This window comes from Choloepus didactylus, chromosome 23, assembly GCF_015220235.1.
Source record: "Choloepus didactylus isolate mChoDid1 chromosome 23, mChoDid1.pri, whole genome shotgun sequence".
Taxonomy (NCBI): domain Eukaryota; kingdom Metazoa; phylum Chordata; class Mammalia; order Pilosa; family Megalonychidae; genus Choloepus; species Choloepus didactylus.
The window spans coordinates 7,929,237-7,944,034 of NC_051329.1; the positions used below are offsets into that span (position 1 = coordinate 7,929,237).

At 43.1% G+C, this 14,798-nt stretch overlaps 2 protein-coding genes and 1 pseudogene across 5 annotated transcripts in view; 2 read left to right on the forward strand and 1 right to left on the reverse strand.

The window, feature by feature from the left end:
- Window positions 1–2,193, forward strand: part of RILPL1 (Rab interacting lysosomal protein like 1) — a 44,906-nt gene extending 42,713 nt beyond the window's left edge. For both annotated transcript variants that reach the window (XM_037816775.1, XM_037816776.1), the window contains one exon: window positions 1,323–2,193. In XM_037816775.1, the coding sequence (XP_037672703.1) occupies window positions 1,323–1,467 (145 nt within the window). In that variant the 3' untranslated portion in view covers window positions 1,468–2,193. The remainder of the gene's footprint in view (window positions 1–1,322) is intronic.
- SNRNP35 (small nuclear ribonucleoprotein U11/U12 subunit 35) lies at window positions 923–10,980 on the reverse strand. 3 transcript variants are annotated; one of them, XM_037816780.1, is made up of 3 exons: window positions 10,962–10,980; window positions 10,497–10,583; window positions 923–7,095 (listed from the first exon to the last, which is right to left on the reverse strand). In XM_037816780.1, the coding sequence occupies exon 3, from the start codon at window positions 7,090–7,092 to the stop codon at window positions 6,352–6,354; it is 741 nt and encodes a 246-aa protein (XP_037672708.1). In that variant the 5' UTR covers window positions 7,093–7,095; window positions 10,497–10,583; window positions 10,962–10,980; the 3' UTR covers window positions 923–6,351. The 3 variants fall into 3 exon arrangements, with proteins under 3 accessions (XP_037672708.1, XP_037672709.1, XP_037672707.1); XM_037816781.1 differs by lacking the exon at window positions 10,962–10,980 and adding an exon at window positions 9,399–9,525 and having other exon boundaries at window positions 10,497–10,566; XM_037816779.1 differs by lacking the exon at window positions 10,962–10,980 and having other exon boundaries at window positions 10,497–10,602.
- LOC119519216 lies at window positions 2,316–9,757 on the forward strand (annotated as a pseudogene).
- Window positions 10,981–14,798: the final 3,818 nt, after the last annotated feature.

The window sequence follows — 14,798 nt, forward strand, 5'->3', positions numbered from 1 at the left end:
CCTGGTTTTAAGATGAAAGAAGCCTTTATTCCTTATGGAAAGTCATTTTAGAATCCAGTGACCACAGGATAGTAAAATCATTTTCACCCAGATGTGATTAAACCTCAACTCCATGGGCACTAAAAGAAGCTAACGGATAAACAGACAGAAGGAACCAAAAAATGATTCATATGAAGCTTTGATTTCCCAAGAAGCTTCATTCATTCCCATTCCCGCCTCAGGAAAGGTAGTTTGGCTGTTGTGTCTCTTATCAAGTTCAGAAACTGAAATTCAAGGGTGGGGGAACTTGGTGACAATAAAAAGAATCTTTGAGCCTGGCAGTGTTGAAGGACAGCAGGCAGCTTAGAAGGAGCTTTTGGAAAATCCTCAGGGTGGGCCACCTCCAGTTTCCTGACCGAGGGCCTACGAGCTGTCCGCATGGCCTTGAAGCTGCCCTTGATGTAAATGGGCCGCTCTTTAAGCTTTTGACTCATGGCCTCTGCCTACATCTCCAGGCAGCCAGCCCACCCTGATCAACATTCAGTAGTCACAGCAATTTTAAAAATATTTCTTGGTCTGCATTCGCTGTTGCTATGCAGCTAGTTACAGGGATAAAGTCTAAAGGCTTTCACCATTAAATCAAGTTTTGACACTCCAAATTAATGTTTCCCAAATGTCATTCACATACTACATTCACATCTTTTATCTAATCAAAGAACCACATGCACTATATTTACGTAATGGTTTTTAATTGCTTTATGTTTCATAATTTAAACATCTACCTTGACCTCATCGTAAAGCAATAATATCCATGAACTCTGGGCTTTGATGTGCTACTTATACATTTTCCTGATTCATATTGAATATATAACTACTTAAATTTATAATATTCATCTGTCTACACCAATATCATCAGATGTTCCACCTGGCTTTCACAGATTACTTTTTCTGCACGATTAGGCTAATTAAAGGAATCCATGATTTATGTTTCTGACACTTTTTTTTTTTATGTATTTTTCTCCCCCAATACCTTTTTATCCCACTAGTAATGGGCAGAACTCCTGGGTAGTGGCTGAGGTGAGAGGGACGTCATGCACCACCCACACGCACGCCCCATTCACAGTGTGGCACCTGCAAGGTGCAGGGGACTAAATGACACCAAGACTCCCCCGCTGCTTTCTTAGAATAACCCTGATCCGCACCTCCAACTTTTTTTTCTTTCACAACCTGCATTGATTTGCTCCCTTCCGTGTGTGCTGCTCCGTGTCCCTGGCAGTTTCAGCTGTGATGTGCATGGCAGAGGGCTGGCTCTCATTTCTCTCTTTCCTTTCCTTCCCGGAAAGGTTTAGCTTCTTCTCCCGAGACAAAAGGCGCCTGGGCGGCACGCAGAGGAACGTGCACATCCAGGAGTCCTTCGGCCAGTGGGCAGTCTCGCACCGGGACGATGGGTACACGGAGCAAGGACAGGAAGCCCTGCAGCACCTGTGACCCGGGCCCCTCCGCCCCCGGACCCGAGCCCACCCCCACCAGCGCCTGCGGCCGCACCTGCCAACCCAGGGGCCGCTGCCTCGCACCTCTCCCAGTGGTTTCAAAACTGATCCCCCAGACAGACTGCTTTGGGGAAGGACACTGAAAAACTGATGCCAAACTCTAAAGTAAATGTCTATTTATACCCAGGGCTATCACCATTTCTATGAGAGGACTATGACCCCTTAGGTTATATATTTAATAATGCCAGGAGCGGAGACCAGACTTTTGCAGTAACTTCAGTAACACGAGCTTCTCTGAACCAAATACTTCACTTGCCACTATAATTTGCAGTTTGATGTGCTTTGTAGAAAATTCTACGTCTAGAGATTTTATTATGATGTTTGTCATCCTTACGTGTGGAGACAGGGAGGCAGTAGCTTTTCACTCATTAGGTTCATGATGTTCCCATGGTGACAGCAGCTTCTATAGGATGTATCTGTTGGACAGACAGGGCCTCTGAAATCACAGGACAAGCTGGCCCAGCTCAGACACAAAATAACAAAAGCGTATGGACAACAGTCACCCCACCCGGAAACTGTGAGACAACTTTGCAAGAGCCGGTGGTTCTCTACTGTACCTTGTTACTGATAATGCCTAGAGCATGTAGCTATATTCAAGGGACTGTGCCTTGGAATCTGCTGTGAGTTATGCAGTACTAACCAAACAAAGTTGCTAAGGATGAAACATTGCAACAATTTTTGTGTGGGTTTTTGTTCTTGGCATCTTTTTTTTCCTTTTAGTATTCACTATGTCAAATACTTAGTCCCCTGCTAAGAAGACAAATGTCCCAAGCAGATTGGGGACGGGGGTGGGGAGAGTGGGGAGAGCCTAGGAGATGCGGGCTGGTGGGGCAGGGGGAGACTTGACAGAGCCGAGGTGGTGGATGAAAAGATGGCTTGAGGGCCATGGGGCTGGCTGCCTCGGCGCTGCTGTGGCAGATGGAGAGCCAGATGCCCTGTCTGCAACTGGTGATTTGGGGTGCTGCCCAAATAACACTGTCTTTCTCTCCACCCACAGATCTTCCAGGGCACAGAGCCAGGTGCTCACAGATTGAGGCAGCATGTCCTAACACAAAGCACTCAAGGGCATCTGACAGGGGCAGCTTGTACACATTTTATCTAAGAAACCTCAGGTCAATATGCAGAATCTACAACCAACTCCATTCCCATGGTACTGAAACAATGATCAGATGGGACAATGGTGCTGCTTTAGGGCACTGGTTCTCCAATCTGGCTGCCCATTAGAATTATTGGAATTTATTCTCAGAGCATATAAAAGCCATGTAGACTGAGGAAGCCCCCTGCTGCCCCTGGCCATGCTTGGTTGCCCTTCCCACAGGAAACCAGTGTTATCAGTTTCTTGGGTATCTTTCCTGAAATAGCTTGCAAGTACACATGCAATTATGTAAATATATACTTTTTTTAAACATCCCCTTTGTTTTTTACATAAATGGTGGCATACTATACATGCTGTTCTGTACTTCTCCTTTTTTTCACTTAAAATATCCTAGAAAAGAAACAATGAAAAAAAAAAAATCCTAGAGATCACTTTACATCAATACATAGACCGTGGTTCTCAGCCAGTGGTTATCTGGTGCCCCAGGGTACATCTGGCAATGTCTGGAGACATTTTTGGATGTCACATTGGAGCAGTGTTGTGGCATCCAGTGAGCAGAGGCCAGGGATGCTGCTCTACATCCTACAGGACAGCCCCTACATTTGGGCCCCCAGCCCAATATTGAAAAAACAAACAAACAAAAACAAAATACACTTTATAAATGAAATGTGGGTGGAATCAGAGAGATGGTCCCACAAGACTGTTTTCTGAGGCTTGGGAAATAGTAAAATTCTGCACTGGAAATTTACAAAGGAAAGCACATATTCATTTTCTAAAACTGTTCTAACAGCTGACAGCAATTTTAAGATATAGCAGGCTGGTGCCGCTCCTTTCAAAACAATGTGCCATTCATACTTCTGTGCGAAAACCTAGTCATGGTGAGTCTTGGTACTGAATCAGATGTTTATTTCGCATGAAACGTCTTGAATTTTAAAAACCTGAACTTTCAAAGATACGGCTATTGATAAAACAAAAATGCTTTTGAAAAACATGTGAACAGTGTGGTAGTTGTTCAAAGCCTTTAGAAGACCTGGTCCCAAACAAACTGGGAAGCCAGATCAAAAACTCACCAGCCACTTGTGTGCAGGAGGAAAAAAACTACAGCTCCCATGAGGCTATGGGGACACATGCAGGACCACCATCTCTCAGCACCTTCTGGAAAGCCCGAGATTGTGGGCAGGGTAGGCACAGCCAGAGGAAGGCTAAATGTTAGAAGAAGCTGTGGAGTAGAACCAGCTTTTGAGAATGGAAATGACTGAGAAGGCTGAGGAGCCGACTGAGACCACAGCTGTCGCATGCAGCCTGGAAAACTTGCTGTGAGCATGTGGCCCCCAAAACAGGGGCCGGTGCTTTTTCAATGTAAGCTTGATCATGTCATAGGACCTGGAGCAGACATGGATCCACTCAAATAACCTTTCACGGATGCATTTGTCTCAAAACTCCCTGCATGCCTGGTCTTTGCACCTGTCTCTGTCATGAAGAGAACTATCATGATAATTCATGTCTTGGAGATACAGGATTGAAAGTCAAATATACCCAGCCAGTTTTTGAAAGTAACATCATGTGCCAGTGCAGTGACCAGTGCAAAAAGAGAGTGGTTGAGAGAGGTCTGCAGTTCTACCTCCAGATGTTCAAAATGGATGAAAAAGGCTGGGCACTTTGTACCTTGGAATTTATATGAAGAGGACGGTTTGTCTGTGAATATGGCGGTGAGGTTTTAGGATTCTCTGAAGTGCAGAGAACAATTCAATTACAAACAATTCATGATTTAAATTATAGCCATAAGGGTACATGTATAATGGACAGATAATGGAAACATTTCTTGTTCCTGCTTATAGAGGAAAAACTGGAAGATTCCATAACATTCTTGTGAACTAAACCTGATGATTCCTGTCCAAATTGACTCCATGGCACTTAGGTTAGCACTTTTTGCAGCCAGAGACATTTTTCTAGGAGAAGAACTCTCTTACGACTATTCAGAAAGATTTCTTAATCTAATGGACAGTGAAGACTGAGAAAGACTAGATAAAGAGAGACTAAGAAAACCTTATTAACGCATTGCCGTAATCAGGTACTGCTTTTCTACCTTATGACAGTTCACTGTACTGTCCCTTAGAAAAGCCAAACATCAGTTAGGAGAAACATGTCTGGCCCCTCTCAGTAGGTAAGAATGAGAAAGAACCAAGTGTGTGTGGCTCAGCCCCTTCTGGGTTCCCCTTTTTGCAAGTAACCTATCTGTAGGTAAGTCTCTTCTCTGTGTGAACAGCTTGCCCCTCCATATAGGGGAGGCCGGTGGTTGTCTAGCTCTGCCTCTGCCAACTGCAGCATAAGCTTAACTCACGAATATGGCAGATGCTACAAGTTGTCTGTCAGTATCCTTTCTTTCCTTTTATAACAGAATTCTTAAATTCTTAAATAACTCCCAGAATACTCACTTTCCTACTTACATGTGGCTGACTACGTTCTTGCTAATGGGATCAAGCAAAACCGGTGTGTCTTTTAATGGAGACATTCTGCCCTTGTCCCCCTCTTTCTTTCAAATGGAATGTATACAAGATGGCTGGAGCTGGAGCAGCCATCCTAGACCCCACGAAGATCCTGGGAAAAGAAGCCATGCATAGCAAGTCACAATAGAAAGGTGCCCAGTACTGTGGAATACTCTTACCAGTCATGCACTGTCACCTCTGGGCTTTGAGGTCTGAAATAATCTCTCCCTTGTTTATACCACTGTTATTTTGAGTTTTCTAGCACTCACACTGAATCTAATCATAATGACCCAAGGCAAAACTTGTGGCTGTATACCTTCATTAGTAATAAAGCTTATATTAAAAAAAAAAAAAAAGCCTTCAGAAATTAAGGCCAATAGATCCAGCTCTCAAGTGAAACAGAGGCCAGGGGATCAAGAGGGAAAAGAAAAGTGAATCCATCAAAACTACCTTTACTTTCATTGAATCCACCACTCCTTGGTCATCATTTTCATATCACTCCCACTTCTGTTGCGCTTTATCTTTTCAAAGGGCTGGAAGACAGCCATAGACCACAGCCCTGCAACTTTGGTTTTTAATTTTAAATGCTGACCAAAAAACAGGCAGTCAGCATTTGGCTCTGAGAGTGAAGTCACATTTGTTCAAGAATGGCTGGCTGCTGACCAGAGCACTGCGCAGACTGGCTTCTGGCGTGAACTCCCTGGACATTCTCCTTGGATCCACTTTTCCATCCCATGTTTATTTCAATTCAGCAAACCCTTATATTAAGGATATAAAAGATGGAAAAGATATACAGCGTGATTCCTAATCCTAGCCAGATTAGGGATCCCAGGAGTCAGATGAATGCAAATGATTTTAAGTCATCACCTCTTGTTGCCAAGCACTCAAAATGATCATTTCCAACAGGAGAAAATCAAAACAAAGTCTCTGCTGCCAAATTAAATGAGAATGGTGCCTCTTTACACATTTGCTTCCATACAGATGCCAGGAACTGAAAATTGTTTCTCAATCCTATTAAATAAAAGGTCCTCAGAACCATGAGAAAAGGAAGGTAAATTCATAATATCAGCGTGTTCAGATTAAACCAGGGTTCCAGATGGGAAAGAAAACATACTCCAAGCCCCGTTATCATCAGTGGGTTTTACTCAACCATTAAACCACGCCCTGTATAAAGGCCATGCAGACACCCTCACTCTTCTGCTTGTGCCCGACCTTCGTCTCTGGTTTTGTTGTTGGGCCTCTATTTACTTCTGTCCCTCTTCTCCCGCCCCTTGATCCTGTCCTCTCTGAAGTCCCTCTCTCTTTCCCAGTCATTCTCAGGCCAGACCCTGGCTGGCTGTCTTTCCTGCCATCTCTTTTCCCGGCCCCTGTCATGGTCTCGGTCCCTGGCCCTCGAGTCCCAGTGTCTTTCTCGGGACCGCGATCGCTCCTTCCTTTCCCTTTTCCCCTCCCTGTAAAGGTCGTTTTTAACAGCTGGCAAATTGATAGGTTTCCGAAAAGGCCGATCCCGGCCCCCGAATCTCAATTGCCCAGATTCCTTTTTCCCCCCGAGACCTCCTCCAAGTCTCCGGGGAATCCACCCTTTGAGGGTCCTTTCCAACTCATAGTCCACAAATATCTCGTGCTGATCAATCACTAGGCCATCGGCATCTCTGTAGGCTTTTAAAAGAGAACGTTCCTCCTTGTATTCTATGAAGGCATAGCCCTTTGAGAAGCCAGTGACCAAGTCCCTCACCAGCCGAAGCCGCCGGATGTCACCATATCGGGAAAATACTTCCTTGAGCTTCTCCTCTTTGGTCTGCAGGTTTAGCCTTGCCACAAACAGGGTGAGGAGGGGATCTCCCGTGACACCTTTGTTGGGGACGTATCGTGCCAACATTGCCCTCCAGATGGCGCGGTCGTGCGGGTCTTCATCGGTGCCATCGATGCTGCCGGCCTTGAGCGGGTCATACTCCTTGGCGATGGGCATCCAGTCATTCATGGTCTAGGAGTGAGAATAACGAGCGTTTACGTGGCATCGACTCTAAGCCTGGCGTTCATTCAGTCCTCATGACTACCCCATGCCCTTCCTGCAGGGTGCCCGAAGTTAAGGCCTCCCACCTAGGAAGTGGGGGAGACAGTATCAAAGCCAGGCAGTCAGCTGCAGTTGGCTCTTAACCACCCCTCCCAGGAAAAAGCAGAGGACAATGCCCATGAGTCTGATCCACATGTGTACCGTCTGGCAACGTGGATCAAAATCCAGACTCATCTCTCAGAGATTCTAAAATGGTCCTAGGACAAGCAGTCTAGGAACTGCTCTGAAAAATGGCATGTAGAAACTCTTTGCTACCCCAATTTTTTTAACATATACCTATGCAGATAACGGGATGATAACTCACCATGTACTCCTTACCTGACCCCAACTATGGCCAACACGTGGCCAGTCTTCTTTCATCTACAGCCACACCCCCATACCCACTCCTGGATCATTTTGAAGCAAATTCTAGATATTATATTGTTCATCTATAAATATTTCAGGATGCATCATTAAAAGATAAGGACTTTTTTTTTAAGCAAAACCACAAGAGAAAATGGCCATTTGAATGCAGTAATTTGCATGTGGCAGTGAACAGACAGCAAAACTGAGACAACAGTGACTCATCAGCAGACTCTTTGGTTCAAAAGGAATATGGGTTCTCTTCCCAAATCACTCACTGATAAACAGTTAATGCCTTGGAGCATGAGAATTGGTTGCAATGGTAATTGTCACCCAGCAAGCATACTTCAGCTGTCATTCATTCTGATGCATGATAATTAATTTATATGAATCTTGCTGGAAATAATTAGGTGCTTGCCAACATTTCAGACACTGAAATGTTACAGAGCTTATATGACCAGCTCTGTAAAACTCTGGAGCCACTGCTGGAATATTTTATTTAAAACCAGAGCTCTGTGAAATATATCTGGTAATCCTCATTTTTAAAAGTATCTTCCTATCATGTATTAAAATGATATCTGTAATGCTCCCTCTCTTACTCAAATTCTTCTCAAGATCTTTTTGTCTTTGTTCTTTCTTGGTTTATGGGTTTTATAGGGGGACTGATTGTTTATGGGGTTATACTGTGGAAAAAAGTATAACCAACAGCCCAGGAAAAAAGCCAGGTATCTACAGAATAGAATCCAAAGTCAACATCACTGCACTCAAGGCACTTGACCCTCCCTTAGCTCCTCACCACACCCATCACAAACCAAGATTGCTTCGCATTCCTGGACCTGCCTCACTGCCCCACTCCCCCAGCTCCATGTCTTTCCCTGTGCAATTTCCTCAGCTGGGAAGTCTCCTTTCTACCACCCAAATCTCTGCTATTGGAAGCTCTAGCAGTCCTTCCAAGTTGAAAACTCCTTCCCTATGAAGCACGGTCATCTCTCCCGCAACTCACTGTACTTTTTCTGTAATACTGGTCACGTTTTGTCTGATCCACAGTAAACATTCTTCAGTCTCCTGTCTGCCTTCCCTAGTCTCCAGATCCTAGGTAACTTCCTGATAAATGCGGGGAACTGAAGCAACTCCAATCCAAATTCACGCGACGTCTTTGTCCAAGTCAGACAAAAAGGATCTCATTATTGAGAACCGAGAGGCAGGACTGCATTACAATGTAGGCTGCCAAGCTGTAAACGAGAGGTAATATATGTCTGTCATCATGAACAGCTTTGGAGAAGATGCCCCTCTGGACAACAGACAGCTGGAGCAATAGAAGGAAAACGGGAGGAGAATGAGACAACTTATCTCAGTCCGGTCCCAGCTCAGTGCCTAACTCATTTTGTGTCCTTTCTCTCTTGTGGCTGAAATTTCTCCACGTGAAAAAAGAAGAGATTGCACTATGTCAGTTCAGTCCTCCCTTGCTCTGGTATTCTCTATAACGACTCCATTCTACTAACCCTGAAATTCCTGGATTCTAATTTTACTTACCACCTCCATCAAAGGGTTGCAGAGAAAAAATAAGCGTCATAATAATCATAGTTAATTTGTATTGAACACTTCCGGCATGCCAGGCACTATCCTAAGTGCTTAACTCATCTCACTCTCTCAATACCGGGATGGAGCTACTACTAATATTGCCATTTCATTTGAGAAAAATGAGACACAAAAAGGTTGTCTTTTGCCCCAAATTGCAAAGCTCAGAAGTAGCCCAGCAGGTGAGTAAGAATCCAGGGGCTGTTTCAACTCCAGAGCTCAAGCTCTTAACCATTTCTTTAAATGGGTTTCATAAAATATAAAGCTTTGGAGATGGGATGTAAAAGACTCACCAGGATTCTCACTGTTGGGGGCTGAGATCCCCTCCTTCCCCCAGGTAGGAAAGAATCCCTTCCCCATTCATCAGGAAAAGTCACAAAGATCTACCAAATGAAAGTGATATCACAGTACACAGGGCTCCTGTTCAAAGCATTAAGAGTTATTCAAATTAAAATCTGAAGAGAATAAAGAGATAAACACAGATTTTGTTGTCTCCCTCATCTGCATGCTTCTATCGATACTCACTGCCAAGAAAACGGCATGCTTCACTGCTTCTCATTCATCTTTCTAGGTGTATTTCCTCCATTGCATTTTTTTTTCTTAGATTTTCTACAACAATCGCTTTGGATTTTTAGATTCTCAAATTTATTTCCTAAAGGGGGGGGGGGGTGAGATTTGAGAGGTGGGTGGCGTAATTAACCATTAAAAACAAAAATGTGGGGAAAATAGAACAGAGCCCTGGACTGGGAGTCAGATGTACTAAGTTGAAGACCCAGTCCTCCTATCTTGGGCAAAATTTAAATCTTTTAAATTTTGAGCTTAGGAAGTCTTAACTATAAAATGTTGGTAAATGATACTTCATGGGGTTTTTGTGGAGATTATATAAGAAAATGTCCACAGAAGTGCTTTATTATGATATAAATTAAAATTATTATTATTAAAAAAAAAAAAAAAAAAAAAAAAAAACCTCGCCTTTTCGCTTCTTCGGAAAAACACTTCTCCCGCGTCTTCCATCCAAGCAGGAGACAAAACTAAAGAGGGACCCGCAGAGCACCACAGGGCATGCGCAGTGGCGCCGTGGAAGCAAAGGCGGAAGTCTTGGTGAAAAAGTCTATACTATCAACCACCCCACACACACAGGCCTCCGCCTTGGCTGCCGGCTTCAAGGCTGGCTGCCCCTACCCCTCGCCCCCTGGGTGACCGCAAGTGAAAGGGGACACCCTTCCCACCCAGCTCTCGTTCCCGCTCCCTGCAATATAATCCCCAAAGTTCTCCCATCCTTTGCCAGGTCCCAACATGGCGGCCTGTATTAAAGCGGGCACTCCACCCAAGCCGAAATCTCTCCTTCTCGCCGGTGCGGGCCCTGCTCCCTCCAAGCTGCTTTCACTCACCTCAGCAAGTATCAGGCTTCCTTCTCCTCGGAGACTGGCGACCGGCTCGAGGCGACAGAAGAGTCCTTGTGTCTTCCTTAAGCAGACCTTTACATTGGAAGAAGCAGATTCGCCACAGGCACTGTCTTAATTTTTATTTTAAGTAAGTTAATCAGATGCATTAAGGATCAAGAGTGTAACGGTTGTTTAGAGAATGAGCTTTTACTATTTCCAATTTTTGTACGAAAAGAAAAACTGCTATACTGAGCTCTTGAGATGAAAGACTATCGAATATGCAGTTGGTGGTGCGGTGAGGGGGAAACTGCTGAATTTCTCTCCCGTTGCGAGGGGATTTTTGGGAGCAGCGGAGGGTTTAGTTCAGAGACTGATTTTGAGAATCTGATTACATTCTGGTTTATTCCGCGAGGAACGCATACGTTGGTTCACCTGAAATTTTGTACTATTTTTTTGTTGAGTTTCACTAACCTAGATTTTATAAATTGGCATCTCACGCACGCAAAAACCGTTTCTCAAAGTGGCGTGGAGTCCTTGACATTAGGATCTGTTGGTAGCTTGTTAAAATGCTCTTTCCTGAGCCCCGCCGCAAATCTATGCCCTAGGACTCGCTGGAAATTTGCATTTTTTGCAGGTCCCCAGCTAGTTCTTTAGGCATACTGAAAGATCCCCGACATTAGAGTCACGGTTGAAACCCATATTTAAAACCTTGGGGGTGGGGGGTGGGGCGGAAAAAGGGAGACGTGTGGGCAGTATATTTACGTAATAAATGGGTGAATGCGTTCCAGTTATGCTTTATTTTGAATAGGTCTGTACATTCGGTTATATTAGGACTTGATTATGTTACAATTTGAAATATGTTGATACAATCCTTTGCCAAATTTGATGGTGGGGGCCTTGGGAAATTCTTCAGCCACCCATTTTCTGATTAATCCTTACAAGTGGGTAGTTTCTGCAGATGACTGATTTCGATTCTAATCTTACTCTGGGAAGATAATCTTATCTCTAATTATTAAGGCTGTATTACTGTTACCTCTACTCTTTATTTGATTTTATTACATAAATCAAACGTAGGTTCTAAACATTTATAGCTTTCTTTATAGTACATTTTCTTAAATTTTAGTAATAAAATATATTATTGAAGAAAAAATGAACAGTATCTATATTTTTAAAATCTGTGTTTAAAAATATTTGTGTGTAACCCAGTTGGAACAGCTCACCTATTACCCAGATCTTGGTTTCTAGTACCGTTCTCCAGTAAAAGAAACAAGGCTCCTTGGAGAAACGTCTGATTGCCTAGAGCAACTTGTGGGGCCAGGAAGTAAGGAAGTGCTAAAAACAAACACACACACAGTGATGGGGATATGTCAAAGGGACACAGGAGCCAACTGAAAGTGCTCCCAATGGCCAAAGTTGGAACAAATAGGAACAATTCATCAAACAGATTATATCCCAAAGTAAAAAATAAATATGCATGAGTCCATACTTATGTGAATGATGAGAAGATTCAAATTTCCCATGCAGTGTGGGCTGCTCACAGTGACTTCCTTTCAAAGAGAGGAAAAAAAAAGGGAGAGAAACTTTACAGTGGAGAAAACTGACAAACACTACCTCAGGCAAGTGATCAAGATCCTTACTTAAGGACTCTACTTAAGATTTGTGCACTTTACTACAAGAATAAAAATTAAATATATGTACATGTGAGTATGTGTATACATGAATGCAGATATGAAAGCACTATCCAATATGGTAGACTCTAGCCATTTGACTAAATTTCAACTTAATAAAAATGAAACAAAATTAAAAGCTGCACCTCATTTGACTAAATTTCAACTTAATAAAAATGAAATAAAGTTAAAGTTGCACCTGTCACATTTCAAGTGCTCAAAAGCCACATATGACTAGTGCTTACAGTATTGGAGAGTGCAGAGATAGACATTTCCATCCTTGCCAAAAGCTGGTTGTGAACAGTGCTGTCCCATAGAAATAGAGTGTGCGCCACAAAAGTCATTTTGAATTTTATATTAGCTACATTTAAAAAGGAAACAAAAACAGGTGAAACTAATTTCAGTCATATATTTTATATAACCCAGTATATCCAAAATATCATTTCAATGTGTCATCCATGGAAAAAAATCATTAGTGAGATAGTTTATATTCCTCTTTTGGTACTAAGTCTTAAAGATCCGGTGGATATGTTACAGCACGTCTCATTTGGGACTAGCCACGTTTCAAGTGCTTGATAGACACATACTAGAGGCCTCCTGCATTAAACAGTGCTGGTCTAGGTGGTTATACCACATTGTTAACTGCAGTTGCCCTGGGGATAATGGTGGGATTGGCAGGAGGAACTCTCACTTTTAATTATATCTACTCAAGTAACATTTGAATTTTTTTTTTACAATGAGCACTTATTGTATTTCTTCTGTGAGCTGGGTTCTCTTGTAAGCAGAGGGTCTGTCTGAATTAGGAGAGCAGGAGGTCATTAAGGAAGGAGGAGGCAGGGCTGGGCAAGGGTGCCTTTAGCCTATGTTGTAGGTCTGAACCAATGAGAGGAAAGAAGGAAGAAAGAATTGGGATGGGAGAGTCTCGGAAAGCAATGTAGATTTGATCAATGCAAGGGGTGGTTCCAGAGCAAAGACAGCCCCATGTTGGACAGAAATGGCTGAGTCCTGGTATCTCTGCTGTGCTCGGTCATTGACTGAGGACTGTCTGGGAAAAGTGTGGCCTCGCAGCGTGAGCACCGCAGCAGAATCCTCAGCTGCAGCAGCTGGAGGCTATAAACGAACTGCCGTCCTCCCATTGAAGGCCAAGTTGAACGGTGATAGCCAAGGTGTACCTCCATGACGTCACATCTGTATCAATAAAATATATTACAGAACCCTTTCACAAACCATCAGAATATCTGGTGGGCAGCATGGACCATCCTACTAGGTATTTCTATGGAAATTTCACGCTAATAAGACATAACAGCAAACAGCATTATCTACCATGCACTGGGCTAAGCTCATTTAATTCTCTCACCAATTCTGTAAATTGAGCGTTGTTACAATGCAGTGTTGGAGCAAGCTAGCTTGGAAGGTAGGACAGAGGACTTTATCCCTTCCTCATAATCTTACCCTGAGCAAACATCACCAAAGTTAAAAAGAAGTATGCTTTTATGCAAACAGACTCAAAACAAGTGCCCTGGGCACCACCCTGCCTGCAACCAGATTATTTTCTTTAAGACCTTAAACTCCTAGAAGTGAAGTCCTAGGCCCAGGATTGCAGGGATTCAAACCAGACCTGAGAATCTCCAAAATCCTGGCTGTTTCCATGCATGATTTAAGGTTAGTAAGACCAGAAAATGATACAGACAACAGGAAGAAGCCCATACTGAATGTGCCACTCAGGATATAAATGGTGCCACGGATATTCAGAAAGGCATAAGACCTCCTATACTTAGATGTACCAAAAGGGACTATGAGAGGTTTGCTAATGTAACTTTGCTATTTGTGGACATTGGCCTCAAGACATTTAGAGCTCCATTTTTATTAAGTGTGAACCACCCACTTACTTTTGCTTTTCATATCACTTTTTTCTTTGCTTAACCATGAATAAGGCAGGATCTTACTTCCTGCCCCATTTTTCAGTCATTCCTTGGTTGGTACCCAAAGGAAACAGATAAGTGCAGCTGCACACTGTTGCATGCCTGCCTTAAATCTCAAGGAAAGAGTGTTTTTGAAATTATTTTTAATACTTTGTATAATGATGTTTCATTGAGACATGTTTTTTAAAGCTTTATGGTAACTTTATCAAAAAATTAAAACAAACAACAACAAAAAGCTTTACTGAGGTTGTATTCTATGTGTGTTATTGACCCGTCTTTATATATCTTATTCCCAAATAATTACACATACAAACCTGAGAGATTTCTTATACCTCATACTTTGATGATAAAATAGTTTATAACAACAGTTGAGCACTTAGTATTCTAAATATTGAGCACCTACATGCTAAGCACTTCACAACGATCCTATGTAGTGGATTCTGTCATGATCCCCATTTTACAGTTGGGAAAACTGAGCCCCTGGTGGTAATTTACTTGCCCAAGGTCGCACAGCTTGCAAAAGGCAGAGCTGGGATTTGGACACTTGTGATCTGGCTTTAGAACCCTTCCCCTTGAACACCATGCTGTCACTCATGGGTTCTCAGTCTTGAGCATGATTTACTGGGTCCTACCCTAGAGATTCTGGTTCAATAGGTCTGAGGTGGAACCTGGAAATTTGCATTTCTAACAAGTTTCCACGTGATGCTGCTGCTGCTCGT

Coding starts and splice junctions, on each gene's coding strand:
- SNRNP35 (XM_037816780.1), bottom strand. CDS start 7,092: ATGAATGACTGGATGCCCATCGCCAAGGAGTATGACCCGCTCAAGGCC.